Genomic DNA, 26,823 nt, shown 5'->3' with positions numbered 1-26,823 from the left:
CAGTTCATTAGACTTGTTGTGGGGTCTATGGGTGTCTTTGTTTCTCCTATAGCAGGAAAAATACTTTGAATATTTCTGTGAGATGCTGACTATATAAACTGTAAATAGGGTTTGTAATCGAGCTGAGAGCAGGGGGTCATACAGCCATGAAAACAACAGCAGTCTCTACACTGCAAATATAGCACAGTAAATATCTACTGAAGAAAACAGAATTTAAGCTTGTCTCTTGCGATTAGAAGACCCTGTCAAATGTGATTTACTTCATTTGTTGATACATTTTTCATCCACCTCTTTTTAGTAAAGTATGAGAGACAGAGTAAAGGAGCAGAATCTGTGGGGCGTGTGGTCCAGCTCCTGATCTGCAAATTGGAAAACATTTATCTATTTGACTTGATAAGATTAAAATGCTGGGATACTGAGGTTATGAAAGAGCGGACTAGATAAAACTAAGAGGTGGAGCTTCTTTAGTAGTGATGAAATACTTGGTAATATTTTTTAAAATGTGCCAAGCCAAACTGAACAACTGCTTAAGCTAAGAAGTGTGTTTCAGAGAGGATGATAAAGGGGCCATTCTTGTTGCCTCAAGGTTGCCTCTGCATTGTTTGTGGAAGAATAAAACAAAAAATCAGGAATCCATAATACTGATTCTGCTTTAAAAGCTTTAACAAATGGCTAATTTGACATTAACAAAGGACATAATTGAAACCAATCTTTCTTTTCCATTCTTATTAAGCACAAGTGTGCTGCTAAGTCATTGCTACAACAGCTATTCTTACAAACGGACACAGTATTGAATATCATTTTCTATGAACTATTCATGATAATTTCATCCACCCTTTCATAAACTATTGTATTGTTTTCTTGCAGGATAGGTACTTGTACTGACTGCTGCTTGTAGGTATTTGTATAAAACCAGCTTAATGTAATTATACTCACCACCTACACACAAATTTGCATACAAACTGTGCCGGAGGTTTCAAAATGACATGGAGGAATGTGATTTAGTACAAGAAAAGGTCTGATCTTTGAACCAGTATTTCTTCTGCGCTGCTCAATGCCACAATGTCAGGTCAGTAGAGCTCACTGCTGCAACATGGGAAGCAGCACAGCAGCTAACAAGCTCAAAAGAACTCCATTTAAACACACATGTACAATGTAAAGACGCACAAACACACACCCACTGAGCTTCGTAACTGGGGAGCTCTTATCTCCACTGAACAAACTCTTCGAGTGATGGGAATGTTCTCAGGATGTTATCTTGTCCTCTGTGGAAATGAGATAGCCAGTCACCTTTATCACCACCCTCAGGCTCTGGAGGGCCCCTGACCATTACTGGAACAAGGACCACTAGGCTGCCAGGGGACAAAAACCAACTGAAAAAAAGAGACTGCCAGGAAATTATAAGTAAGGCGCATGGAATGACTGACAGCAGATTGGAAGGAGTTTTACGCTTAGGTAGTTTTAACCCAACCAAGAGAGTCAACACTATGTCCTCCGGGCCGTTTTGGACTTTGCAGTTGTTATTTGCAGATGATGCTGAACAAGATGAAGTGTTAGACATAAGATAAAGAGTCATAGTGAGCCTTGACACCTTATTAAAAAGAATGTAAGAAAAAGAGAGGCAGAAAAAAAGATTGGGGAAGCTAGACATGAGTTATAATTGGCACAAGAATAAACAGAAAAATATATATCAGGGAAATATGTGTAATTGAAACATCTCCATGGCAACTCTCTTTTCAAGTCACATCTTTAATGAATGGGTAATGGACAAAATGCATAACGCACAACTTCATATTAACGTCAGAACAGAAGCCAAAAAGAAGTCAATTTTGTTGGAGAAAAAGTGATTTTGCGCTGCGCAGAACAGAGAATGTCAAAACAGAACAGCAGCATTTTTTTGACAAACACACACACACACACACACACACACACACACACACACACACACATGTACATATGCACAGAGCAACACAAATCTTCCTTCTGTTGCTGTCATTTTCACTGTCTGGCAAATCCACCTCTTGTTTTCAAAGCTTTTTTTCCTCTAACAGGTGCAAAACCTCTCAACTCAACACATCAAAGAGACACATGCACCTGCGAATAAATCACAGTGAATGGTAAGAATCCAGACGAGGGCCTCCTAACACCAAAGAGGTAGGATTCAAAGTGTCTGATTTAATATTCATGAAGTGCAGGGCTTTGGTGGTTGAATGCTTGTTTACTGAGATGTGTCTTTTGTCCTTGGGAGAAGGTTTGATATTCCACCGCAGCTGTATTTACATATACTTGCTGTTTCTTCTTTACATGATACGAAGACACATATCTCCCCTGACATGGCACATACATTACACAATAACACATACCGGATAATGATTGACGTGCAATTTCAGTCTGCTCTCCTCTCCCCTGTGAAATATTGAAAGCTTTACTGCGGTTCTGACAGAGCTAATGAGAGTTTCTGATTGTGAAGTGTTGGTGGCTTCCGTGCGGAGGAGTTGTTCAAGTTGAGGCAAGTCCAAAGCAAAGGGAAGTCTGCAAACTGCACCCACAGGGACAGAGGTGGCAGACAACCAATCAAAACCAGAAACAACCAACTGTCAAGTACAAAGCAGAGACCACCACAAATATATTGTAGGTTTCTTTTTCAGATGACAAGGATGGGGTTAAAATAGAGTCATTAACCCTTTTCTTCATATCCTTTCTTCTGTTTTATCAAAGGTATGTATGGTTGTTATAAACCTATGCCCTGTAGCACAGTGTCAGACATGCACCTCTGCATCAAGGACTCAGTTTTTTGGGCGGCAACGTGTGAAGATAATCTCAAAGTGAAATCACAAGGGGCAGCAGTTTACAGATGGATGACTCACAGCTTTCTTCTCTTGCTATATAAAAACTGTGGGATGTAAATGTCACCTTTTACAAGTGAAACAAACTCCTACAAGGTTGGGGCTGTATGTGGAACAACTAATTACTAGAGCTGAAAGAAAGCATGTGAGAAAAAGCCATCTCCCCAGTGGGTACTTAAAGAAAGAAAGCAGCTGGTCAGAATGTACTCTGGAGAAAACATCAGCAATTGGAGAAAGTGGTTGGGATACTCTTCACTTTAAGTGCTTTTCTCTGAGCAGTCTGTTATTCTCCCACGCTTTTTTCGCTCTTGTAAGTGCAGCACACACACATATCCATCTTTTTCATCCCTAAGGGGTGAAACAAACTCATGCATTATGACACAAATGAAGCTGCTCAATTTGTTTCATATGCAATAATTCAATGTATTTATGTTGATATGCATTAAATAACAATAGCTGCATATTTACTCCAAAGCATGCACATTACACAGGGTTTTTAGTTGTTACATTTCTCACAGTTTGGCTGTTTTAACTCATTAGGACTGCAGGACATCTGATAAATCATGCAGACCTGCTGCCATCTGCTGGTCAAACTGTGAATTACTAGCCCTCTTCACAAGGCTCTACAGGGGCTCAAAAGGAATAAAATCAAAGCTAAGACAACCACAATACTGTCATGTGTACTTAAATACTGGCAAAAATATCACAGTGTTCTTTTTATATCCTCTGTCTGCAAAACAGCTCTCACAACTCCTCCAGACCTCTCGAAATAAGAGAAAATGCTATCTGATGTTTCTGATTCAGTTCTTTATTTGATAGCTGGACCCTCCAGAAAGTTCACCTCACACTACCTATGATCTAGTGTTGGAGTATCTCAGGGCCTGGATGGTGTTGAGCAGTTTGTAGCTCCCAACACTTGCAGGGTCTCTGAGACATTCAAATCGTGTCGTCCGAACCACATGAAATGCTCCCCTGCCTGCGCCAGAGCTGCCTCTGCAGACTTCTGCTTGTGGTTGCGGGGGAACCGCCTGGCGCTGGTGGGAACATTAACAGCCTGCTTCATCGTGAAGTCAGTGTGTTGGACTGACATGCTCCCCCCGGATTCTTCAGAGCTGCTGTAAGTCCCATCGTGGGACATGCAGAAATGGGAGTTGTTCTGTCTCTGGTCATCAAGACCCTTCCTGAGTCCTACACCCTGAGGTATATCAACATGAAAAAGAAAAGACGTGTCCTTTTAAAGCTGCAACGTGGGGATGGATCAGAACAGTTTATTATGGTCTGGATTTCTCTTTATACTCACATTACTGAAGACGGAGATGTTGTCTTTTAGGGCATGCTTGTTGTCATGACCGGAGAAAGGATACACTCTGGATTTCTACAAAGAAACTCAAATTGGAAAGGCTGTAAGCTTAATACAAGTGAAGACACACATCTAAAAGGATCAAATAAGTAGGCCTTACTTGCTGATTTGTTTTGATAAGCAATGCTATCTGTTCTTTCAAAGCCCTGGGCCATATACACTGTGATAAAACACTATATTATTCTTTGTGTATACACACCTGCTGAGATTTCCATTTAGGATAGCGCTCCAAGTTCAATGCCTGAGGCAGTGATGATTTAACCTGAGTCAGCATGATCCCAGTGCTTGTACAAGCCTCACGACTCCTCGTCTCATTTTCTGGTAAAACTTCATGAGCGAACTGAGAAGAAAATGGAAGAAAAGTACATTCCAAAGCCATACAATGATGTGATTTGTAATGATCTGATTATATGTAAAATAAAGGATTTCTTACCCACTTGCCATCATTGCCAATTGAAGTACGTTGCTTTCCACCTTTTACCATTATAACAGTTTGAGAGTTCACCGAGTAGTTTCAACAATACAGCACTATCACTTTCCCACTTAACTAGTGCAAACACGCTGGTGACTATGGAAACGTGCCGATGCATGCACAACAACAGGAAATGTGATCTCAATTTGCCATGGAGACGTGGAATTAGAATTCTGTCAGTAAAGGAAAAGACAATAGAGGCTGTTTTGTTGAATATTAAATTATAGCTAATTAAGCCATTAAATGAACAATGTGGGAATTTCCATGTCTTTTTTTTATAAATGTGAAGAAATTACTTAATTACCCATTTTTTGTTAAGCATCTCTGCAGTTAAGCAACTAAGGACACATTTGAACCAAAATACCATGTTTCTTTATTTTTAAAAAGGTCAAGAATAACACCTTTTGTTCAATTTAAAAATGATAAAGCGAACACAATTAGCATATATGTAACTTTATTGTTTACAACTCCGGATAAAAAACCAAAAACAATACAAAATAATATAAAATAGTGTCCCCGGTGTGTATTATTGATCCCTAAGGACAGAATGAAAAAAACATGGTTACCTTCAACACACAGCTGAGGAGGATACAATCCAGGGCTTCTAAGTAAGGCAGGCACCCACATTGATACCAAACCCTTGTTCCTTTTATTGGCCTAAAAGACATAACATATCCAGTCTTAACATACTCAAATAAGCATGTACCCTCCCCAAGGTTGGTAAATTCTCAGAGAAAATACCAGGAATTAAAAATGAATCCTAAAATCAAAAAAGTAGTCACAGGTTCCCGATGATCATGTTTAAGCACATGTATGCATAGAAATGGCTGCCTTCTCCAGTGACATTATAGTCTGGGCCAGTACTTTCATAAAGATTATGATAAAGTCAAGGTACCAGATGCAAGTATGCTAACCTGTCTCCTACAATATAGTCTTCCGAATTGCATTTCTAATTACTTTTTGGAGGGAAACATATCACCAATCTTCTTTGTGCAAAAACCTCCATTTGTTTGACCCATCCACCAGGACCTTGTGTTCTGCAGACTATTTATAATACGTCAAAAACAAACAATCCAGGAGATATGTTTCCATTAAAAGTAATGGACAGTTGTGTTGTATGGGGATATGATTTTTAGGAGAACAAGCAGCTATACTGTATGTGGATATGAGGCACTGAACAGTCACTCGAGTGATTGGCTTCTGGTAATATTCTCTAAAAGCCCACTGAGTTATTTGATGAGACTAAATGAGCCCTCATCGGTGCCATTAGAGCTTCGTTGATCACGATAACATTGTCTTGACCTCATCAACTAGACATCCATAATTAGGAAGGTCATTGGGATGCTTTTGATGAAAGCGCTCTTTAATTAAGAGGCAGCCATTTGTTTGCACCTGCTGCATTATGCATTTTTATTTTGAAGAGATTGTTGATGCTTACTCTGAATCGCGGATGTAGGCATTCATTTTTCGCCATACCAAGAGTTCGTCACAATGGGAACAAACTCTTTTTTTCTTTCACTATGGAGGTGCTTCTTCAGATGTTTGGCGACACGTTGCCACCTAATAAAAAGCAGTAATCAGCAACAACTGTATAGTCGCATTATAATTTAAAGCGTGTCAATTTTAATACTCACTTACCTTTCCTGTGCATCGTTGTACTTATTCAACCTGTCTGCCTCCTCCCTCTTCTCTTCCATCCAGCGTTGCAAGAGTTCATCTTTCTCTCTGCAGGCCAGTGCCAACGCCTCATTTATTCCTTTCTGCTCGTTACGCAGGGCTGCCAACTCTTTGGATTGACACTCAATGGTGTACTCAAATTCTGATAGAGTCGTCTTCAATGTGTTACTCCTTTTAGCCAGAGAAAGGGCCTCTTGGCGGTAGTGGGAAACACTGAAACAGATAAGACACAAAACGATGATTTACTGTAACTTTAATTACCTCGTCATTGAACTGTTACTTCAACAATTAAATTTGAAATGGTACTGTCAGAAGTTCACCCGCTTATAATGAAGAACACCATGTAACACCTTGACATAGATTTTGCCTCGTCATCAAACTGTTTCTGCTTATGATATATGAACAGCTGATTGTCAAATACTGCACCGAAACACTAGATGATCATGCAATACTTTATCAAGTCATGCTGTTCTTTCGGTGTGCTAAAAGTAACATATTAACACTCTTCTATTAAATGTGTGATGTATATAGCAATGGTTGGATTTATTTTTGGACCGTCCATGAATCTTTTTAATTCACACACAGTTGACACATATTGCTAGTCTGTCCGTCCTGGTAGAAGTATCCCTCCTCTGTTGCTCTCCCCAAGAATTATTCAATTTTTCCCCATTAACTGTGGGGTTTCTTCAGAAGTTTAACTTGTCTGATGTAAGGGTCTAAGTGTACAGAGGGTCGTATTCTGTGCAAACTGTAAAGCTCCCTGAGACAAATCCTTCGGAAAAATGCAATAATAATTCCCTAAACCACTTTCATACTGAGCTTTAAGATGACCCAACAAACTGCACCCAATGTTATTTGTCTCTTGGTATTATACCCAGTTTTGTTAAAAGTGTGTTTACAATGACGGCTTTGGTTTTAAACTTGAAACTACCGTGACTGCCAGTATTGCAGCTCGGCCTCTTTCAGATACAGGACGGTGGTCAGGTCAGAGACGGTCTGAGACAGCTGTTGGGAAAAGAAGCAAATTTAGATCATTTTACAAATGAAAATGCAATATTCTGATTAGTAGGTGCATGTCTGAGGATTAGAGCACATATTTGTGCCAACTACGCCTGCTTAGTGAATTGATTTTGAGGGCTGATTATATGTTAGTCATTGGATTTCTCCTCATAGAACCCACCTTTTCTGCCAGGTGTTCACTCTCCCTCAGTTGGAGTTGAAGCAGTCTGGTGTCTTTCCAACTTCACGTCCACCTCGGTCTAAACTAAAAATGCAAACCAGTGTATAGAAATATATAAACAAATATATAATAATCAAGCTTTGGGTATAGAAATGTAAACTTAGTTAAATAGTTAATTTCTTACCTCTTAGACTGAACATCATCCAAAAATGTTTTGCGAAATTCAAACCGTTCCTCCATCTGAGACACTAAAAGAAAACAGAAACCTCAGGCTAAGACAGTAGGAACATAATTATTGCAAAAGCTATGAGGAAGTTTTAGACTTACAGCTTGTGAACACGCCGATGAAAGGCAGTTTCTCAGTTTGGTCTCTCTGTTGCAGTTCACCACGCACGTGATTCTTCCAGCTTCTCATTGTGGTTGAAACTAATTTGACAGTCGCCAAAATAAGCTGCAGCTACGGTTTTAATACGTTTTTCGATGCCACTTTATTTTGGTTAAAGACGATATTTGGGTTAAAACGTAGCGGAAAACACAGGAATGAAATCCCGGAAAAAAAAAGCGACTGCTCCTCCCTGTTCAGTCAGCTGCTTCCAACCCCCTGGCTGTAACCTGTGACCTGCAAGGACCCTGTCTGCGGCATATATATTATAATACATTTCATTAAAATCGTTATCGTAATCTTATGTGTGCCTGTGCAACAAAATATACTATAACAGGGGTAGGCTATTTTTGTATATATTTTCAGATAAAATAACATTGAAAGGGCCATGAATATTATTAGTACGTTTAATATTTTACTTTTTGCATTAACCTATAAAAATGTATATACTTATTATTATGTGTATTACTATATAACAATAATGCAAACACAAATATATACATTATTTACTTTTTCCAAAATAAAATAAAATAATATAATAAATAATAATTTACCAAACCTTAAAGTTTAAATGGCACAATACAATAGTGTTTAATACCACCTGGATAAAAGACATAACATACTAACCACGGTAGCGCTGAGAAACACATGCCTTTTAGAAGATTTTCAGAATAAAATACAACAGAATGTACTCAACTTTTCTAGAAAGACGCTCAGTAATCACTTCCGGTTAAATTTATTTTCAACATGTCGAATTTATAGAAATATTTTCCATAAAATAAGGATATAATCTACTTTTTGACCTCATAAAATGTTCCAATTAAAATACACAGTAATTCTTATAGTCCAAATTATAAATAAACGGAGTTTTGCAGTTTGTCTCATCGTAAAACCGGAAGTTGTTGCTGGACGCATTAACGTGTGCTCTGACAACAACAGACAGACTGACCGGCAGGAAAGAGGAGAAGCTTCAGGCTTATTTCACTAGTTAAGGCAGGGTTTATTACATTAAGATTAACAAAGAAACAACAGCCTCTCGCGTGAGGATCATTTAGCTTTTATTCTGTACATTTTCACGAGTCAGCGCTGTTAGTTCCTGCAGCTAACCTGCCAAGCTAGCAAACTAGATACAACTTTATTGAGACATTTGATCTGGCTATTTAGCTAATGCGTAGATTGTCATGAGTTGCCTACCCATGGATAGGTCTTTCTAATTTTTAAAGCAGATTTCCAGTGTGTGCTGGGGTGAACTGTGTGTCCAGTATGAGTGCATCAGCTGGGGACAAAGAGACCCCCCTGGACAATGCAAAGGAAGAGATCAGTGGCCCTATATGCACAGGAGAGAGCAGCAGACATGTAAGTAACCTTCGAGTCGAAAGTAACTACAAAGATGCATGAAATAAGGATCTGACTCGGAAATCCACTCCAATTCTAAAGACTTGATCAGCGTTGTAAAGTAACTAAGTAGATTCAGTTAAGTACTGTATTTCAATGTTTTGCTACTTTGTACTTCTACTCCACCACAATTCAGAGGTAAATCGTGTGCTTTTGGCTCCACTGCGTCTATTTAATACCTTTAGTTACTTTGTAGATTTCGTTTAATAATGTGAAATATAATCAACACTTAAATAAGACTTTAGTTACACCTGAAGGAAATTCAGAAGCTAACCTGCTGCATACAACGTTATTGAAACTAGCTGCCTCTTTACCAGCTTTGATGACACTTAAATGCATCAATAACTACTTACTTTTAGCATATTCTTGTGCCAATACTTTTAAACTTTTGTTGCGTAAATTGAGTTAAACTACACTCTGGTACTTTTACTTAAGTACAAGATCTGAGTACGTCCTCCACCTCTGAATATGATGTTTGCTTTGTTTTCCTGCAGGACTCCGCAGTGTGTGCAGGCAGCAGTGAGATAAAGAGCCGAGCTGTGGTGAAGTACTGTGCCGCTCCTCCTCCCACCAGTTATGCCCTGCTGCAGGAACAGACGGACCTGAAGCTGCCTCCTGCCAACTGGCTCAGAGAAAACCCCCAGCTGGGCAGCGCGGGGACCACTATACTGGGCTCCAGCAGCAAGAGCAAGCCTTTTTCCAGGTATATATCATTTGAAATGTTATACTACCATTGCTCTTGAATGTTCTAGTTTGAAACTGTGCTGGCCTCTGTAGATTCTTTGCTTTATTTAGGAAGTGCCTTGCCCAAAGAATTGGATCAGTGGGATTTATGTAGGCTGTAAATGTTCTAAAATGTTGTGTTTCTACCTCCTTCATTTTTATCAGTAATACCATGCAGTATCAGTATGGTTGTTGTTGTTGTAGATTGAGGGTTATAGTTAAAACATATTTTATATTTTGGACAGTTTTTGCAAAGACAGATCTGTTTAAATGTTGTTACGTTTTTGTTAAATCTTTAACAAAATCTGACCCTTATCATATTCACAAGCCACTCTGTAATGATCATATTTCTGTTCTTCTTTCGTAGTTTTGGCATGGCTTATGAATTCATCGATTGCATTGGGGACGATGTCGACGTGGTGTCAGACTCAGAGGTTTGTAGAGCTGTCGCAAGGCTGTTACATTACATTCTGAAACATGCACAACCACCGGGTGTCAACATTATATTCTTTCATTTTCAGAACATCAAGAAGCTTTTGAAAATTCCCTACAGCAAGTCTCACGTCAGCATGGCCGTTCACCGCGTGGGGAGGACGTTGCTTTTGGACGACCTGGACATTCAAGAGCTCTTTATGCGATCCTCTCAGGTACAGCAGGGACTTGTTAAATACTTTTAAAATAGTTATGACAATACTTATGACTGTATCTTTCAAATATGTGGTATAATTGATTGGATTTTCTCTCTTATGTTTGGGTTACAGACAGGTGATTGGACGTGGCTGAAAGAGTTTTACCAGCGGCTAATAGATCAGAAGTGGCAGAGGAAGAAGAAGAGTAAAGAGCACTGGTATCAGAAAGCAATCCTGTCAAAGTTCCTCTACTACAGGTGGGTGCTTTGCTTTATATCTAGAATATATCATGGGAGTCAGGTTGCATTTCTTTTTCATTCATCTTTCTCAGTCCTATCTGATAACATGTGATGCGTTTCCTCCAGTATAAACGGGGATGGGGCTGCAGAGCCTGTACCAGACAACCCGGACCGAGAGGAGAAGGAGAACGAGGCGGAGGAGTTCAGCTCCTCATGGCCGACCGCCTTCACCAGCACAGCGTCTGACACTGAAGAGTCAGATGCTCCCAAGCAGGTAAAGTACAGAAGCTGCTTCACTACTATTTTTAGTAGTAAACAATGAGGCTTTATTACTTTTGAAATCATGTGAATTCTTCTTGGGGAATCAATCCTGTGTGCTTTTTAAAACCTTCAATATTTAGTGAGATTAAATGTATTCGAATTTGAGATTAGATTGGCTACTGGAATGTGTTTGTAAGGAGTGTTGATTTGCACTGCATAAACTAACCATATTTCTAAATGTGCAGGAAAGTTTTTCTATGGACAGCATGTTTGCTCTGGACCAGGTGACGTCCGCACCCAAAGAGCAGCACCTCGCCATGCTCTTCAACGAGGGGGAGAACAGTCAGGTAAAACCACCTTCATTATTGTATAAAATACTGCAATGTTGGAAGCTTGAGTCTAACTTCTGCATACCCTTTGTCCCTTGTTTGACAGGGTTTGAGAAACGACTTTGTGCGAAACATCATGTGGACTTTTGAGGATATCCACATGTTGGTTGGGTCCAACATGCCTATTTTCGGAGGGGGGCGCTATCCCGCCGTCAGTCTGAGACTCAGGTTGGTTTGCTCACATTAGGATGAAACGTAATCCTTCAATTTAATTGTATTGTCTGTTGTCTTCTGTTGGGGTCCTGTGTTAGAAGCCTCAGTCAGCGGGATAACACAGATTGCTAATTGTTATACATTTAGTTTTCTGACCTTTTACAAGGAAAAGTTCATTTTGAATGCTGTAACCTCATCAGAAGCAGACTGGTTGGTTCCTCTACATAATCTAACATCTAACCTTTCACTTTCTCTCTGTTTCTCAGGGACAACAATAAACCGATCAACATCCTGACAGGTATCGACTACTGGCTCGACAATCTGATGTGTAATGTCCCCGAGCTTGTCATGTGCTTTCACGTCAATGGCATTGTACAGGTAAAAAAATCCAGTTTTATTATTATTAAGTATGAATATGTGTTTGATCGTAGCAGTACAGTTCTTTGAAAAATCACTATTTATTTTTGCTCTTAATTGAAAAATGTAATCAATACTGCAACCTCATCCACTCTTTATCTAGTCTTTGTACTCTCTGGTTGGATGCAATTTGTTGTATGATGTGCAATGACAATACAAATGAATCTAATCTAAATAAGTGGTAATAAAAGTCAACTTTTTTTTGCAGAAATACGAGATGATAAAAACCGAGGACATCCCTCATCTGGAGAACTCGACCTTCTCCACAAGGGTGGTGAAAGACATCGCCCAAAACATCCTCTCCTTCCTCAAGTCCAACTGCACCAAAGAGGGTCACACCTACTGGCTGTTCAAAGGTGGGAACAGGAAGATTTGGGATTAACTCTGTACTTGAACTGTGCGCTTGTCTAACTTGATGTTTTCTAATGTAATTTCTTGAATCCGCAGCTAGTGGGAGTGACATCGTGAAGCTTTATGATCTAACTACTCTGTGTGAGGAGGCGGAAGAAGAGAAATGTCAGAATCCGTTCACTCTTCCTGTGGCTGTGCTGTTATACCGGTGAGTCTCAGGATCAGATCGTCTTTCTGTGTCAGGTTAGGTTTGTGATGAAGTGAGTTATGCTTTAATCAAAATGAATGAACTGATTGTAATGAATGTCTCTTTTCTGTTTTGTTTTGTAGAGTTGCCAGTAACATGATGCTGAAGGCGAGTCAAAACAGAAAGCACTACGGCACAATAAGAACTCTGCTTCTTAACTGCGTCAAGCTGCTGGATGAGGAGAGGCACCCACAGGTAGGTCTGGATTTAAAAAGAAAATGCTCCACCTGCATATCAAAGTTAAAATAGAACAAAAGTCATCATTTACAGGATGAGATGCCCTGAAAAAAGTGATAGATGGGTCGAAAACTCACTCGGAAACTGTTTTAATACCAGATTAGTTGTCATGCTTCCTTAATTAAATAAGAGCAGTATTTTGAATCTATGTTTTGACCATGGTAAAGTAAAAAAAAGTGCCATAGCGTAGATTTGATTGATCTCCAGTCCTGATCTTCTCCCTCTTCCGGTCGGTTCAGATCATCGCCTCGGCTCACTACATGCTGTCAGAGTTGTTCCAGCTCGACGAGCCTCCTGAAGAAGATGGAGAGGAGTCGCTCCGGGCCGGTGGCTCAGAGGACAGCTACAGCGACGAAGACAGAGAGGAAGAGGAGGAGCTGACGGAGGACAGTGACGAGAACGTCTCCTACAGCTCCTGCTGCAGCCCGCAGGACGACAGTAAAGCCGTGGCTGTGATTCGCTCCGTGGTGGAGCTGTCCGTCCCGGAGAAATACAAATCCACTCACCAGATCCGAGTGAGGGGACAGTGTGGAATATACAGATTAATATGTTGAATGTAAACACCAGAGGATAATCTTTTATTTTTGCCCCCTTCAGCCCAGCGGTGTTTTCCCTGTTTCTCAAGACAAGGAGGAGAAATGCAGACACGTCCTCAGCTGCGTGCTAAAGGTGAGTCTCTGCACATTCACTTTTGATGGACATACAATAAAGTGATGTCCCGGGAAGTATGTCACACACTGTGTCTATAATCACTATATTGACATACACAGGGGTTGAAGGCGGTGGATGGCACCATCAAGAAGGAGAGCGATCTCCCCGCTGCAGACCCCAACACGCCCATTCCTCTTAAATACGAGGACAGAAATGCAATCGGAGCCTGCGCTGCTGAGCAAGGCATCTCTCTTCTTCTTGAAAGAGGTCAGTCTACACTCCATATTGCAAAGATATGCCAGCATTAGCAGGACATTCCTCCTCCCTCACCCATGTTGTTTCTTCCTCCTGCTCTACATGATGTCTCACCAGCGAGGGCATGGCAGGCGGACCAGAAGCTCCCGACACGCTCAGGGATGATCCCGGGCTCGTGGCAGCACCGCATGAAGCTGCAGCTCTTCCTCAAAGCCTCCAAGGCGTACTACGTCCTGTCGGATGCAGCCACTAAACTGCTGAAGTACGGGCGAGCCTTGCGCTACATCAAGCTCTCCCTGCAGTGTTACGGTAAGTTGATTTTAACAAATGTTGCATTAAAAGCTATCCGTTATAGCTGTGTCATCTCTTAACATTTATTCCACTCTCCAATCCTTCTTCTATCCCTCCTTTTAGATGCGTATGGTTCAGTGAGCGGAACACTGAACCCACAGGTGCTGCAGTTCCACAGCCAGGGCCTGTGTCTGTGCGGGGACATCCAGCTGATGTTGGCTCAGAATGGCAACAACAGAGCAGCGTACCTGGAGGAGTACAGCTACCAGACCAAAGAGGACCAGGAGATCCTGCACAGCCTGCAGAGGGAGAGCAGCTGCCAGGGTCAGTCCTTAAAGCACTCTGTGGCTACATGGCTGCATGGCTTCACTGATTTCTTTTTTAACACATGTTTTAACCCATAATGTCCTGTCATATCTTGTCTTTTTAAGTTGTTCTGTTCCATTATTGCCCATTTCACTTTGAACTGACCTTCCTCTCTACCCACTAGCCTTCAACATGGCAACCGACCTGGCCATGGACCCGGAGTACCAGCTGTTTGTGAGCAGTAAGTGCTATGAAGCGGCGTATGAGCTGCTCGCCTCTGAGGCTTTGAAAGATCAGGACTCAGATCAGCTGGCTCAGGTGCTCAAAAGGCTCGGAAACATCCGCAACGAGATGGGAGTGTACTTCATGAACCAGGCCGCAGCCATGCAGACGGAGAAAGAAGGTAGGCTGGATTAACAGAATATTATAGTATAATAAAAAGATTGTTCTAACTGTTCTTCTCCCTCCTCCCCTTCCAGTGAAGAAGTCTGTGTCCGGAGCAGAGCAGGAGATGTGGAAGAAGAGTTTTTCCTACTTTGAGAAAGGCATGAAGGACTTTGAAGCCATTGAGGACAGCACTAACTCCGCCCTGCTGCTGTGTAACACCGGCAGGCTGATGAGGATCTGTGCTCAGGCTCATTGTGCCCTGTCCGCCGACCAGAGCCGAGGGGAGTTCTCCCCTGAAGAGGCGCTCTACTACAACAAGGTGCCACATCAAAACCTTTCTGTGACAAGATTCTTTTTTCTTTTGCAACAATATCTATCGTTCTACATCTTAATCCCTCCCTATCATGCTCTTGTTTCATAGTTTCTAATCTATTCCCCCCCAAGGCTATAGACTACTACCTGCGGGCTATGAAGTCGCTGGCGAGAAGGGAGAACCACCCGGCCGTGTGGGACAGTGTGAACTGGGAGCTCTCCACTACCTACTTCACTCTGGCTACTCTCCTGCAGGACTACGCCCCACTGTCCAGGAAGGCCCAGGAGCAGGTGGGCTTGTTTCACAGATATTCTGAAAAACACACACACATTGTTCATAATCTGGCATTTGACAACCTTTATATCCTCAAAATAGTGTTAATTGTTTTCGCACCAGGAACTCCTTGACATTAAACTTCAAATCATCTAACCTGGTGTGTGTTTTTTCCCAGATTGAGCGAGAGGTGACGGATGCGATGATGAAGTCCCTGAAGTACAGCGACCTGCAGACCGAGTCGGCCCGTCAGCCGCTGTACCAGTACAGAGCTGCAACCATCCACCACCGCCTGGCCTCCATGTACCACAGCTGCTTCCGCAACCAGGTCAGAAACCATGTTCAGGCATGCTATAATAATCAAATACTTTTGTCTTTTGGACTGAATATCCATGTCTGAGTTGAAAACGTATTGCTTTTGCCAAAAAGTGCCATTTCATGTTAAGAAAAAAGGACTGTGCTCTGAATAAACGTGATCCCTTATGATGGGATGTCTGTGTTTCACACTTCCAGCAGAACAATCCTCACTGAAGGTTGTGTGTGTGTGTCTGGCTCTCATTGTGTGACAGGTGGGGGATGAACACTTGAGGAAGCAGCATCGCAGCCTGGCAGAGCTGCACTACAGTAAGGCGGTGTGTTTGTTCCTCAACCTGAAAGACGCTCCCTGCGAGCTGCTGCGCACGCTGCTGGAGAGGGTGGCCTTCGCTGAGTTCACCATGGCAGGTGAGAGACAGCGACTGTTCTCAGAAGTGCGGGGTGTGCCATCTGTGTTCCCTTGAGTTTAACTGTGTGTTTTCCTCAGGTCAGAGCAGCAGCGCGGCTAAGCTGAAGAGCCTGACTGGAGCAATAGAGATCATGACAGAAACTCGCTTTGCCTTCCTGATGATTCATAAGGAGCTGCAGGAGGAGCAGGGAGAGGTACGATTCAGAGCAGCAGTTTGAAACACTGTCTCATGCATCCTTCCATTTCTCGATTACACACTGCATACTAAGTCTGATTTTACTTCTTGTGCTGTAGTTGAGTGAACCGGACACTGCTGAGTCAGCAGATTCTCCTGACAGGGCCGGGGGCTCCTCCTCAGGACTGAACCTACAGGAAGTGATGAAGCTGATCGGCGTGTTTGAGCCGAGTTTCTCCTTCCTCCTGCTGCAGGTGATCAAACTGATGACGACGATGAAACGGAAACCAAGGTGAGCAAATATGAATTAAGATGCTCTATGCTCATACTGTATATTTTACTTTCCAAATGCTCACCCCTAAGCAACTTATTTGTTTTTACTACAGCAACAAGGATGAGGAGCTGTTGAAAACCTTTAAGAATGTGTACTCCAAGCTGCTGCGGGCTGAGAAAAACGTTCCTCTCCTGAGCCGCATCGCGCTCCACATAGAACTCCTGCAGCAGCTGACGTCACAAACAGGAAGTGGAGATGCGGGAACACATTCATGATAGAGACAGAAACCATAGCGCAAAGGACACTCAAGACCTTAACTCTTCTTTAATCCCCACTCAGTGTCAGGAGAGACGATTTATACACACGCTCAGGCAGCACCGTCCTACTCTGAATATCAGTCTGAAAGCTAATTCACCTCCTGCGCCTTTAAAAAAAACACCTCATCTTTTTATAACATTTGCTTCAAAGGTTTAGAATTGTACATTTTTGTGAAAAGAGTTGTAAATTAGAAGGATATTATTTAATTTTCTTATTGCTTAAGCATTTACGGCTTGCGTGTAAAGCTCCTCTGTGTAGGATTTGTTGTTGACTGAACCACATTTTATCTGGATTGCCTCATTTTTATATAAATAAAAACATACCGTATGATTTAAAAGGTGGTTCAATCACGTACCACTTCCACACACAGGGTCTAAAGAGAGAGATTCCATTTAGCACATGCTTACAAACATAACTAGTCATTTTCATATTCAGTAATACCAAAAGAGCTGTGAATAAAATACGTTGAAGTGTGAATGCTGACCAACAATTGATCCATGAGCTAAATCTGTTTTCTCAAATAACAGTGTGCAATAGCTTGGCAACATTCAATGCAATGTTTATATCAGCATGGTTGGCTGTGACGTGAACATTAAAGGTTTTTAAAAAAAGGTTGTGTTTGGATGTCACCGTCATGATTTTGCTCATCACACAACGTTGGCACCCGTCGGGATATTGTAACACAGTTGATTTAATTTTAGGTTAGTTAATTATGTGTTTGGATTCTATATATACATTATGATCTAACACACTTAACGACACCTAAGTTAATTTATTTTAAAAATGTGTATGCTGGAAAAGTAAGAATACAGTTCAGGAGATTTTATTAAAATGTTTAATGTCAAATGACGCAGTAACTGTTACGCCACGCAAGATATCATTACTACAGTGGACAAAAATGACCCTCCTCTTATTCTAGGATTCAAATCTACCTTTTTTTTAATACATCTTTTTATGAACATTTTGCAGTTTTCTATTAGAAAGTAATTTTTCCATATAAATATTCATATAAAATCTCAAACACAATAAAGAATGTGTTTTTTTTTTGTCCACTTTAGTAATAATATCATGTGTGGATGTAGATTCACTGGATCAAATTATATGGCAGATATTGCAAAAGCTAAATAATGTCCTTTATAAATACTATTGTAAAATGAGTTCATTTTTAGCTGCATTACGATCCAGACGTCAGCTGACAAAATCCTTTATCTGGTTAAAATATATGATTAAAAACGACCATAATCCTAAAAAGAAACCATAAAAACTTGTCTTTAAACTTGAAAAAAGTCAATTAATGACAGCTTCTAGCAGACACATACGCACAGGAGATGCTGCCAGTTCTGATGACACAGTACAAAGGGCTGTAATGTTGATTAAAATGATGTTCTTCTTTAGGTTTAACAATCTTTGGAATCCTTTGAGATAATCGTAATACACAACTGCAAAATACGTAACAGATGTCCAGTCGTTTCAGACATTTGAAACTGAAAATTGTTACATAATATACCCTCGAGTGGGACCGAGTGCTGTGGGTTCTGGCGCTGGTCCGTCCTGCACCCGGGTCACTGCAGAGGGAACATTATGTTCCGAATGCAGCGTCAATGAACCGAGTCGCCCTGCTGTTACTGAAGTGTATCCGCAGCACATGGAGCTGCAGGTGGGCCCAAACCCTCTCTGAACGTCATAAATCAGGCCGGCCCCTCAGGGCTGCGGGTGACTGCAGGACAGTGACTGAAGGGAACATGTGAAAAGGAGCCACAGAATCATTAATTATGTCAGCGGGGCTGGGAACCGAAATGTTCACCCTCGCCTGAGTTTAATAAAATTTGACATTTTAAAATATGAGCAAATTATCCTTTTAGTAAAAATATTTTCTGTTCAAAAAAAGGATTAAATATAATCGGTCAATGAAAATCAAGATAATTACACCAATTATTGTATTTTTTAAAACTGATGGATTAATGGCCAAGATAATAGGAAATGAATCCTGAAAAAAATAATCATACAATTGTCCACATATTGAGCTCCTGGGAGCAGCTATTGTACGACGCAGCGGTCTGAAGTCTGGTCCTCCTGGGGTTCCACTTGGGGCGTTACAGCTTTCTCCTCTTGGTACTGATGATTCAAAATGTTCTGCAGGATGTCTTTGCTCTCACTCTGTGGGAGGTTGTAGAAAAAGTACTGTGGTGCCATCTGAATGAACCTAGTGAGAGAAAGGACAATTTACTAAACATTTTTGTATTGAATGAAACTGAACTTAACCTGTTTCAATCTGGTTCGGTATGGAATTACTCTCAAGTGTTTTGTGGAAAAAGACATCAGGATTTACGGACAAAATCCACTCCACATTATTGCCAACTGATCGACACATTTGAAGATGTGGAGCCTAAGAGAGCATGAAAAAGGCTGCTTCCTCTCCCTACATTAAGCTGCTGCTCTACATTCCCAGGAATTTGCCTATCCATAATCCCTCTCCGACCAGCTGATACTGGAGAACAGGATTAGGATTCCTCCCCTCACAACCAGCATGACTAGTGTCTGCTGAACTGAGGCTTTACATCGGGACCAAAAGGGAATGTGTCCAGCTGATTACATTTAAGCTTCTTTAAAAATGTGAAGATATGAAGGGTGGTCCGCAAGGGTTTCTTCAAAAGCAACAAGACACCGCTGTCTAGTTAAAGAGAAACACGTGCACACAGTTTGAAAGATACAGAAAAACAAATGTTGACTTACTCCTCTGGTGTAATGTGGGTTACGGTGCGGAGGCAGTTGTCCTCAGAGAACGAGTGCTGGTGGAACAGCACCCACTCAGGCAGGCCCAGTTTGGGTCTCCTGGCTCCGTATCCAGATAGAGGGTGGATCTGTGCCACGTGCTTATGAGTGAGGATGAAGTAGTTCCCAGATCCATCCACATCCCGAGCCACCTGAGGGAAACCACAGCCAGGCGCATTCAGATAGTGATTTTGCCTCGAACAATGCACATTTAAAACCCAAATGATAACAAATGACAAGAAAAGACTGACTTTTTTGTGCTTAAAACATTTGTAGTAGTTGAAATACTGCAACAGTTGAAGTTGAAGTGGCAGTTCAATACAAACTCTGAGAGAACAAACACGGTCCAGTTGTTCAGAAGTGAAGGCCTGACACCTGAAAGGAGGCTGAAGGGTCTGTTTGATAATGTTGAGTTGTCTGACCTGCATGAAGAAGCCTGCCAGCAGGGCTCTTTTGATGTTGAAGGTGTTGCTGCGGGAGCCGAAGGCGGGTAGTGAAACGGGCAGCTCGATCCTCTTCAGAGTGTCAGTGAGCTCAGTGCGAAGAGCGTCCGCCATCAGCAGGGCGGCGTGGCTCAGGAAGAAATCCTGACACCACTTCTTCTCATTGCAGCCTAACATGGGGAGAGACCAAGCCAAGGAGTTGGTTATAGGAAGAAAGAAAGAGTAAAGAAAAAGTAGGGATGGGACATCTCTGAAAATAAGGAGATATACTTCTAAGACTCCATATCGGGAATTGTTATTGTTAACAGCATTGCACAAAAGTAAAGTAAAGTAAAGTGAACATAACAGTAGCTATATATCTAACAAATCTATTCAATACACAATGTATTACTAAATATGATTATTAAAGGGAATAAATATTGTCTACAGAAACAAAAATATAAAACAAAGGATACTAAATACAACATACACAATTCCCCTCAACTCTCCATTGTCTTTTCATTAAGCAATTACCCCAAAAACAGTCATCATTATTTTCCATTAACATAATTAATCATGATAATATGTTGTGATTTTTTTAATACCCTCTACAAAATGATTTCTTTTAATGCGATTAAAGTTGTTTTGGTGATTATTCACTGATCTCTATAGCATCTGTGTGTGTGTGTTTGTGATTTGTGTGCATTTGCTGATGCTCTGTAAACCCACCTGGAGCCTGCTGGTTTTGTTTAAAGGCCTTGTAGATGTTGATGAGGGTGAAGTGGTCTCCCTCCGGGTGCTGGAACCTCATGTGGCACTGAGTCGCCTCTGGCTTCATGTCCACAGAGGGAACCATGAAGCAAGTGGGTGCTGAACAAAAATCCACAACCAAAATATGATGCTTGGACCTTTATGTTTACTATATACTATATTTGTTCAAATGACAGGGTAGTCACCTGTTAGCATGGCAGCGATGATGACCACCTCGCTGAAGCAGTCAAACTCACAGGAGGCCAGCAGAGTTTTGGCCATCTGCGGCTCCAGGGGGAACTCGGACATGATGATGCCCATTTCAGACAGGTTGCCGTCATTATCCAGAGATGCGAGGTAGTCCAGCTCCTCCAAAGCCTGCATGAGGCCACCAGGGTCTGGGTTGGAAAGGATTTTACATCATACTTTGCTCTATATTTGACTAAATTATACCTTGGTTTAACTGGGAACCAAATCCCACAGAGAACCAGTCTTGTCTTCATCACTTTGAAGTACTTTTAAGTGGAATCCAGCCTTTAGGTTGCAGATTGAAACCAATGCAAGTACCCCTACCCTACAGTGGCTTTCAAGGTGAAAAAAAGGAAAGCCCCCTTCTAGAGACATCCATGAAATATCAGTTTCAAAGCTAACAAAAAACGTCCCCCTTAATCCTACACACTGGACCTTGAAACAAAGAGATTATTAATAACCTATATTTACACTTTAACTAGATCTGTAATGGATTATTTTTCAGGTTTCATGTTGTTTAAACTGTAATCCAGGGAGCTAACCCACCGAGGCAATCCCCCCCTTCAAAATACCAGCACCCCGGTGGGCTGCTTGGAGTAAAAAGGCAGCAAGAGATTACATTTTATAATCCTCATCTATATCTGCCATGCGTCACTATGCGAAATGGAAAGTGTGTCATGGTACCAATGGGATTTTCTGTTCTGTTTTTGCAACAAATATGCTTTTCCTTGAACATCACAAACAGAGAGAGACGTGCACTCCCACAGACCGACACCATGCTCTAATCAACTAATGTGTGTGTTTGTGTAAGTGGGGGTGAACAAAATCCAGGGGAACAAAAGCACATGGAAGCAGGTCAGCTCTGAAAGGATGCTGGCAGAAGAGAAGCTGTCGGTTCAGCTGAGACACGGCTCACTGCCTCCTAATTAAAAAAAAGTTCCTGTGTTGCAACAAAAGGGAACAAACTGACTGAACCCAAAATGTTCTCATTATCACTGAGGACGATGTGGAATTATGTCAGGGGTTGGCCAACAAAAAGCCCATAAAAACTTTCCCTGTGTTTACTTTTATCCGTGTATGTAAATCTCACCCGGCCTGTCGATGAAGTCACAGTGACTCAGCCCAGCGATCTCCATCCTCTTCAGGAAGAGCACGGTGGACGTGATGTCAGACTCCACAAGATGAGGGCGAATCTGCACAGGAAGCTGTCTGTCCTTCGGGTACAGACAAAAACACTTGCCTGAAGGATAGAGAGTTATATTTACTACAGGACAGCAGCGGGAGGTTTACATTAAAAGTGTTTTTGTAAAAGTTAAATTTCTCACCCTTTGGACCTGTCAGCTGTTTGCGACTCTCGGCTTGACCCGTGCTGATTGGCTGAATGAGGACCGAGTTAGTCCTGATCCTGGGGTTGTAAACCTGCAACAGCATCACAGTGGTGACCTTAACTACATCAAATGGTCAAATGTAACTAAGTACATTTTATACTTTGACAAAACATAATTTTCAAGGCAAATATTGTACTTTTTTCATGACTACATTTATGTGACAGTTATATGTTTAATAGTAGCTTTGGAAAGGAAGATCTTCAATATATTATCAATGTCAAAATACTTACAGATTAAACAACCCACTATCACTAAGTTAATATATATATATAACACTTTAAGGTGCCACATAAATAAATACAGTGAAAACACTGAAGACGGGGTGTGTCTAAATCTTCATTCATTGATTCATATTAAAGGGTAATGGGATAAATAATACATAATATAAATAATTCATTAATCAGCAGTATTGTCTCGTTATCTAGAGTGTTTTCCATTCCCGCATAATCCTATTGCCTTTTTATAAGAGACATGATCTCAGTTCAAAAACACACACAGAAACATGGTGAATTGTCACCATCATTCTACATCCTAGGGGACCAAAGTTCTGGTGGGATCTAGGAGATTTAAGATGAATAACCCTGGGAAAAAAATAACTTACGTTTCTTTTCTCGAGCCCGGCATCAATGACAAAGTTTATTGAGCCCACAGCCCAGAAGAAGTCTTCGTTTGGGCTGGATGTGAGGAACACTCTGCGGGTCCGGCCTGTCTCCCCTTCCTCCAGGATTGGTAGGTTCCCAGGCTGGCCAGGGTGCACAGCAACGGGTAGGAGGTCACCCAGGTCAGGGGGTAAACTCTGCCCCTCATGGCACAGGATGTCATGGGCCAGATCTATCTCCTGGTACAGAGAAGAAAAGTAGAAAGTCAGAGGAAGACATCATTTCAGACTCCTCATTCCATCATGCAGTGCTGCTTCTTACCTGCGTCGTCACAAGGAACACAACCACATCTCCTCCCTCCTCTGAGTGGTGGATCTCCAGCACCAGGCGGAGAGCGGAGCAGAAGTAGCCGTCGCCCGTGCTGCTGTGCACCACCTCCCCTACGCCCGGGCTCTGCAGGCGGATCAGAGGCGCTGCTGACCCGGTGAAATGAACCAGCTGCTTAGGGTCGGGTTCAACAGCTGTGAGGAGGACGACGCGGAGCTCTGGCCTCTGCAGGGCCACGTCTTTCAGCAGACCCTGGAGCACATCGGTGGCTACAGTCCTTTGGTGGGCCTGGTCCACCACTATCACGCCGTAACGCTCAAGCAGAGGGTCGGACATCATCTCTCTCAGGAGCATGTTGTCTGTGCAGTACCTGCAGTGGGTCATACAACCATTTTCCACTCATGTTAGTGCACAATAAATGCAAAACACAAATGATTTTACACTTTCAATGACCAATAGAATCCATAATAGCCTTAACATAAATCCTAAAGGTTTCTTTAATTATAATCCTCTAGAAAGAGATTGGCATTTTAGTGAAAGTCACTTTTATCTACATGTCAGCTTTTCCCCCATTAGTGTAATTTACTCTGATAATTAGTCTGAGGAGGGGATCTCTCCTACATGCTGGCTGCCTGATCTTTCCCCCCTCAGTGTCCCGGCTTCCTTTGTCCCCCATCTGACTTACGAGGGACCCACATGAGGGAGACTGACATATGGGCAGATGGGGAGCTGGGCAGCTGTGGAGGAGCCCCTGAAAAGAGCCCCCTCGGGCCTTTTGTTCACTCCATTCTTGTGAATTAGAAAGGCGGGGTGATGTAGCAGTGTGTCATGACTGGGCTTTATATTAACCCGGCAAAGGGAGAGAAAAAACAGTGGATATATCTGGGTTATTTCATCAGAAGTGCTACTTTTCCGTACCTTAGGACTGAGTCATTATTGGAACATGCTTCCAAAGGGATGCTGTATCCTACTTCATGACCAATGTTGACATCCATCTCATCTGCCACTCTTAGAGCGAGATCTACAGCCTGCTGCGCGTGAATCTGCGTACAAACCACCATGCCATGCTGGAACTGGACTGACAGGCAGAATTCAGCACACCACTGAGGAATCTGGTCATAAAAAAGAACAAGATAAGTTGTTTTCATCACAGATGCTTCCTCACTTTAAGTAAAAGGTTGAATATCCACCTGTTACAAAGTTGCTGCATGAATAAAATGTGCAGTATTTTCCATGGTAAAGTGGAAAACACCCCGCAGTACTCACTTGAGAACTTCTTCCAGTCTTGGCAGAGCCACTGACAATGACAAACCGTCTTTTGGCCAAAGTGTCCATAAATTCACATTTTGCATCCCACACTGGCAGCTCTTTCCTTTCTCTCAGCAATTTATAAAACCTGGAGGAATAAGGCAGTCCATCAAACTGATTAAGCTCCAAAATATCATCATTTTCAGTGTCTTGTTGACCCAAAGCCTCTGAATCTGAACAACAGGGTGATATCCTCTCAGAATACTCCTCTCCAGTTAAACCAGTAATGTCCTGCTCCATCACAAGTGAGTTCCCAGTCTGTCTGCTTTAGATTTCATAAACAGATCCACAGAAACAAAGTCTGGAAGTGTCCCGCTTTCAGCAAACTGTTGGACAGCACACAGTCCGCCTCTGCTAGTGGAGCCAAATGAAAGACTCTGTAGGCGGCCAGCCCAGTGCTGTCATGTGGCCACTAATCCCTTAGAAGAGCGGTCACCAACAGATGACACACACACACACACACACACACACACACACACACACACACACACACACACACACACACACACACACACACACACACACACACACACACTGATGTGAGAACAGAGATAGATGGGCAGAGGCTCAGAGGGTTCTGATGTTTACAATGAAAACTGGCTCACTTGCAAAGACCCCAAGCTGTGCGTGAAGTAAAATGCAATTATTTAGCAACTCTGTTTAATTAGGACAGTAATTAGGAAATTAATTATACCACTGGTTCACAAACTGAGATAATTTTTGCATCCAACAACAAGCGGTTGTGCCAAAAAATGAAGATATCCAAAACTAAGAGGTTAGCATCAATTCCTTCTCTGTTTTCAGCCTCCACGGTGTGACTTCACTTACACACAGTTTGTAAACAGTGGTATTACATTAGAAAAAAACAGGAAATATGTTCTTTCAGTATCAACACAGCTGGTGTAATACTTTTACTGTACTGTACTGTATTGTACCTTGGTTAAATCATCGCATTTAACTTTAGGTAAAGCAGCAGCTAATACATCAAATTGTCGAAAATTCCTTTCTATTAACTTTAGTAACAAATTAAGTAACGTGTGTTTGGCGCCCACCAGTGGAGGATATTAGTACTGTTTCAACTAAAACCAATTAAATGTTCTCAGTACAACGACATTCATTACATTACATTTCATTCGGCTGACGCTTTTATCCAATGCGACTTACAGTAAGTGCAAAAAACAAAGAGATTCAAACTCCGAACAACAAGGAAAGCGCAAGTATTCACGTCAAGCAAGTCATACGTACCATAGTAAATGCTGGTGAATTTGTTCCAAGGCCTAAGCTAACTCTATAACGTGTTTTTTGTTGCCAAGATGCAATACAAGCAGATGCGTTTTCAGTTTGCGACCGACGATTTTCTGCTGTCCTGCTGTCAATGGGGAGCTCATTCCACTATTCATGAGCCCGGATAGCAAACCGGCTTATTTCCTCATTATATGTTTATGAATATCACTAAATTACTGATGCCTGTTTGGTTCCTTTAAAACCGTGATTTTCTACTTGTTCATAAACATTGATAGGACTACTTCTCTTCGTGTTTCATCATGTTCTTTAGCTCTATCTAAATGAAAGTGTAGAGGTGAATTTGTTTCCTGTTGGTTTTCCATCCCACTGTTGTTCTAAGTTAACAAGTGTTTGAGAGGGAGCGGCTCCTCAATGAGGACTGAAGGGCGACCTCCCCCTGAGACTGGAGGGAAGAGGAGAAGCACCTGTAATGACCGGTGTTGTCCGACAGATGGCAGTGTTGAACAACAATGACGTGCTGCTCAAACAGCAGAGCAGGGCAGACCATCATGTATAAGTGAGGTAATATGACACACATATTGAAGTTGTTGTTGTGTGGTGGCGGACTCTATGGACGTAACTGATGCCCTTTGTTTGATGTCTTGCTCTCACACTAAAACAGCTTTTCTACTCAACCGAAAACCGTTGGCAACAGCTACTCTCAACATTCTGTTTCTATAGTAACACACCAAAAGGTGAAAAGGCTCATAAGGTTTTCCCATGGATGTTTAAAGAGAATTGTGCGTTTTTCTTCACTTTTTTGTTTAAAGTACATTCTGGATCGGACCTTTAATTGTAG

At 41.8% G+C, this 26,823-nt stretch overlaps 4 protein-coding genes across 5 annotated transcripts; 1 reads left to right on the top strand and 3 right to left on the bottom strand.

Moving 5' to 3' along the window:
• Positions 1–1,837: 1,837 nt before the first annotated feature.
• tex36 (testis expressed 36) lies at positions 1,838–5,206 on the bottom strand. Its single transcript, XM_063874144.1, has 4 exons — positions 4,640–5,206; positions 4,406–4,546; positions 4,147–4,221; positions 1,838–4,041 (listed from the first exon to the last, which is right to left on the bottom strand). Exons 1-4 carry the CDS (start codon positions 4,688–4,690, stop codon positions 3,721–3,723), a joined length of 588 nt encoding a protein of 195 aa, XP_063730214.1. The 5' UTR covers positions 4,691–5,206; the 3' UTR covers positions 1,838–3,720.
• Positions 5,207–5,222: 16 nt separating this feature from the next.
• On the bottom strand, positions 5,223–8,509 carry si:ch1073-143l10.2 (uncharacterized protein LOC565165 homolog). The gene is made up of 6 exons (XM_063875524.1): positions 7,863–8,509; positions 7,720–7,783; positions 7,536–7,596; positions 7,287–7,360; positions 6,317–6,568; positions 5,223–6,238 (listed from the first exon to the last, which is right to left on the bottom strand). Exons 1-6 carry the CDS (start codon positions 7,948–7,950, stop codon positions 6,139–6,141), a joined length of 639 nt encoding a protein of 212 aa, XP_063731594.1. The 5' UTR covers positions 7,951–8,509; the 3' UTR covers positions 5,223–6,138.
• A 323-nt stretch (positions 8,510–8,832) lies between these two features.
• Positions 8,833–17,262, top strand: edrf1 (erythroid differentiation regulatory factor 1). Its single transcript, XM_063875325.1, has 25 exons — positions 8,833–9,273; positions 9,807–10,015; positions 10,403–10,469; positions 10,557–10,682; positions 10,797–10,921; positions 11,030–11,177; positions 11,410–11,511; positions 11,600–11,721; positions 11,973–12,084; positions 12,332–12,479; positions 12,571–12,682; positions 12,805–12,916; positions 13,198–13,473; positions 13,556–13,627; positions 13,729–13,876; positions 13,982–14,173; positions 14,279–14,479; positions 14,646–14,864; positions 14,941–15,167; positions 15,293–15,451; positions 15,613–15,762; positions 16,004–16,157; positions 16,237–16,352; positions 16,453–16,625; positions 16,720–17,262. The coding sequence occupies exons 1-25, from the start codon at positions 9,181–9,183 to the stop codon at positions 16,880–16,882; spliced, it is 3,726 nt and encodes a 1,241-aa protein (XP_063731395.1). The 5' UTR covers positions 8,833–9,180; the 3' UTR covers positions 16,883–17,262.
• A 480-nt stretch (positions 17,263–17,742) lies between these two features.
• dhx32b (DEAH (Asp-Glu-Ala-His) box polypeptide 32b) lies at positions 17,743–26,258 on the bottom strand. Of its 2 annotated transcripts, XM_063875328.1 has the most exons (12): positions 25,986–26,258; positions 24,699–24,828; positions 24,351–24,544; positions 23,427–23,802; positions 23,108–23,344; positions 22,444–22,537; positions 22,209–22,358; positions 21,076–21,267; positions 20,849–20,989; positions 20,120–20,310; positions 19,659–19,849; positions 17,743–19,128 (listed from the first exon to the last, which is right to left on the bottom strand). In XM_063875328.1, exons 2-12 carry the CDS (start codon positions 24,765–24,767, stop codon positions 18,963–18,965), a joined length of 2,001 nt encoding a protein of 666 aa, XP_063731398.1. In that variant the 5' UTR covers positions 24,768–24,828; positions 25,986–26,258; the 3' UTR covers positions 17,743–18,962. The 2 variants fall into 2 exon arrangements, with proteins under 2 accessions (XP_063731398.1, XP_063731396.1); XM_063875326.1 differs by lacking the exon at positions 25,986–26,258 and having other exon boundaries at positions 24,699–25,120.
• Positions 26,259–26,823: the final 565 nt, after the last annotated feature.

The sequence above is a fragment of the Eleginops maclovinus genome, chromosome 22 (genome assembly GCF_036324505.1).
Source record: "Eleginops maclovinus isolate JMC-PN-2008 ecotype Puerto Natales chromosome 22, JC_Emac_rtc_rv5, whole genome shotgun sequence".
Lineage (NCBI taxonomy): Eukaryota > Metazoa > Chordata > Actinopteri > Perciformes > Eleginopidae > Eleginops > Eleginops maclovinus.
The sequence above is the reverse complement of the archived record's forward strand: the minus strand, read 5'-3'. Positions and strand labels throughout refer to the sequence as shown.

What these genes read in the sequence shown, in the direction of transcription:
- tex36 (XM_063874144.1), bottom strand. Translation starts at nt 4,690, where the DNA reads ATGGTAAAAGGTGGAAAGCAACGTACTTCAATTGGCAATGATGGCAAG. An exon ending in CTAAATGGAAATCTCAGCAG is followed by an intron (nt 4,222 to 4,405) that starts GTGTGTATACAC and finishes GTTTCTTTGTAG; the next exon opens with AAATCCAGAGTGTATCCTTT. An exon ending in ACATCTCCGTCTTCAGTAAT is followed by an intron (nt 4,042 to 4,146) that starts GTGAGTATAAAG and finishes GATATACCTCAG; the next exon opens with GGTGTAGGACTCAGGAAGGG.
- si:ch1073-143l10.2 (XM_063875524.1), bottom strand. Translation starts at nt 7,950, where the DNA reads ATGAGAAGCTGGAAGAATCACGTGCGTGGTGAACTGCAACAGAGAGAC. An exon ending in GTGAACACCTGGCAGAAAAG is followed by an intron (nt 7,361 to 7,535) that starts GTGGGTTCTATG and finishes TTTTCCCAACAG; the next exon opens with CTGTCTCAGACCGTCTCTGA. An exon ending in TACAACGATGCACAGGAAAG is followed by an intron (nt 6,239 to 6,316) that starts GTAAGTGAGTAT and finishes GCTTTTTATTAG; the next exon opens with GTGGCAACGTGTCGCCAAAC.
- edrf1 (XM_063875325.1), top strand. Translation starts at nt 9,181, where the DNA reads ATGAGTGCATCAGCTGGGGACAAAGAGACCCCCCTGGACAATGCAAAG. An exon ending in ACGTCAATGGCATTGTACAG is followed by an intron (nt 12,085 to 12,331) that starts GTAAAAAAATCC and finishes TTTTTTTTGCAG; the next exon opens with AAATACGAGATGATAAAAAC. An exon ending in ACAGCTGCTTCCGCAACCAG is followed by an intron (nt 15,763 to 16,003) that starts GTCAGAAACCAT and finishes ATTGTGTGACAG; the next exon opens with GTGGGGGATGAACACTTGAG.
- dhx32b (XM_063875326.1), bottom strand. Translation starts at nt 24,980, where the DNA reads ATGGAGCAGGACATTACTGGTTTAACTGGAGAGGAGTATTCTGAGAGG. An exon ending in CATCGCTGCCATGCTAACAG is followed by an intron (nt 20,990 to 21,075) that starts GTGACTACCCTG and finishes ATTTTTGTTCAG; the next exon opens with CACCCACTTGCTTCATGGTT. An exon ending in ACCCACATTACACCAGAGGA is followed by an intron (nt 19,129 to 19,658) that starts GTAAGTCAACAT and finishes TTCTCTCACTAG; the next exon opens with GTTCATTCAGATGGCACCAC.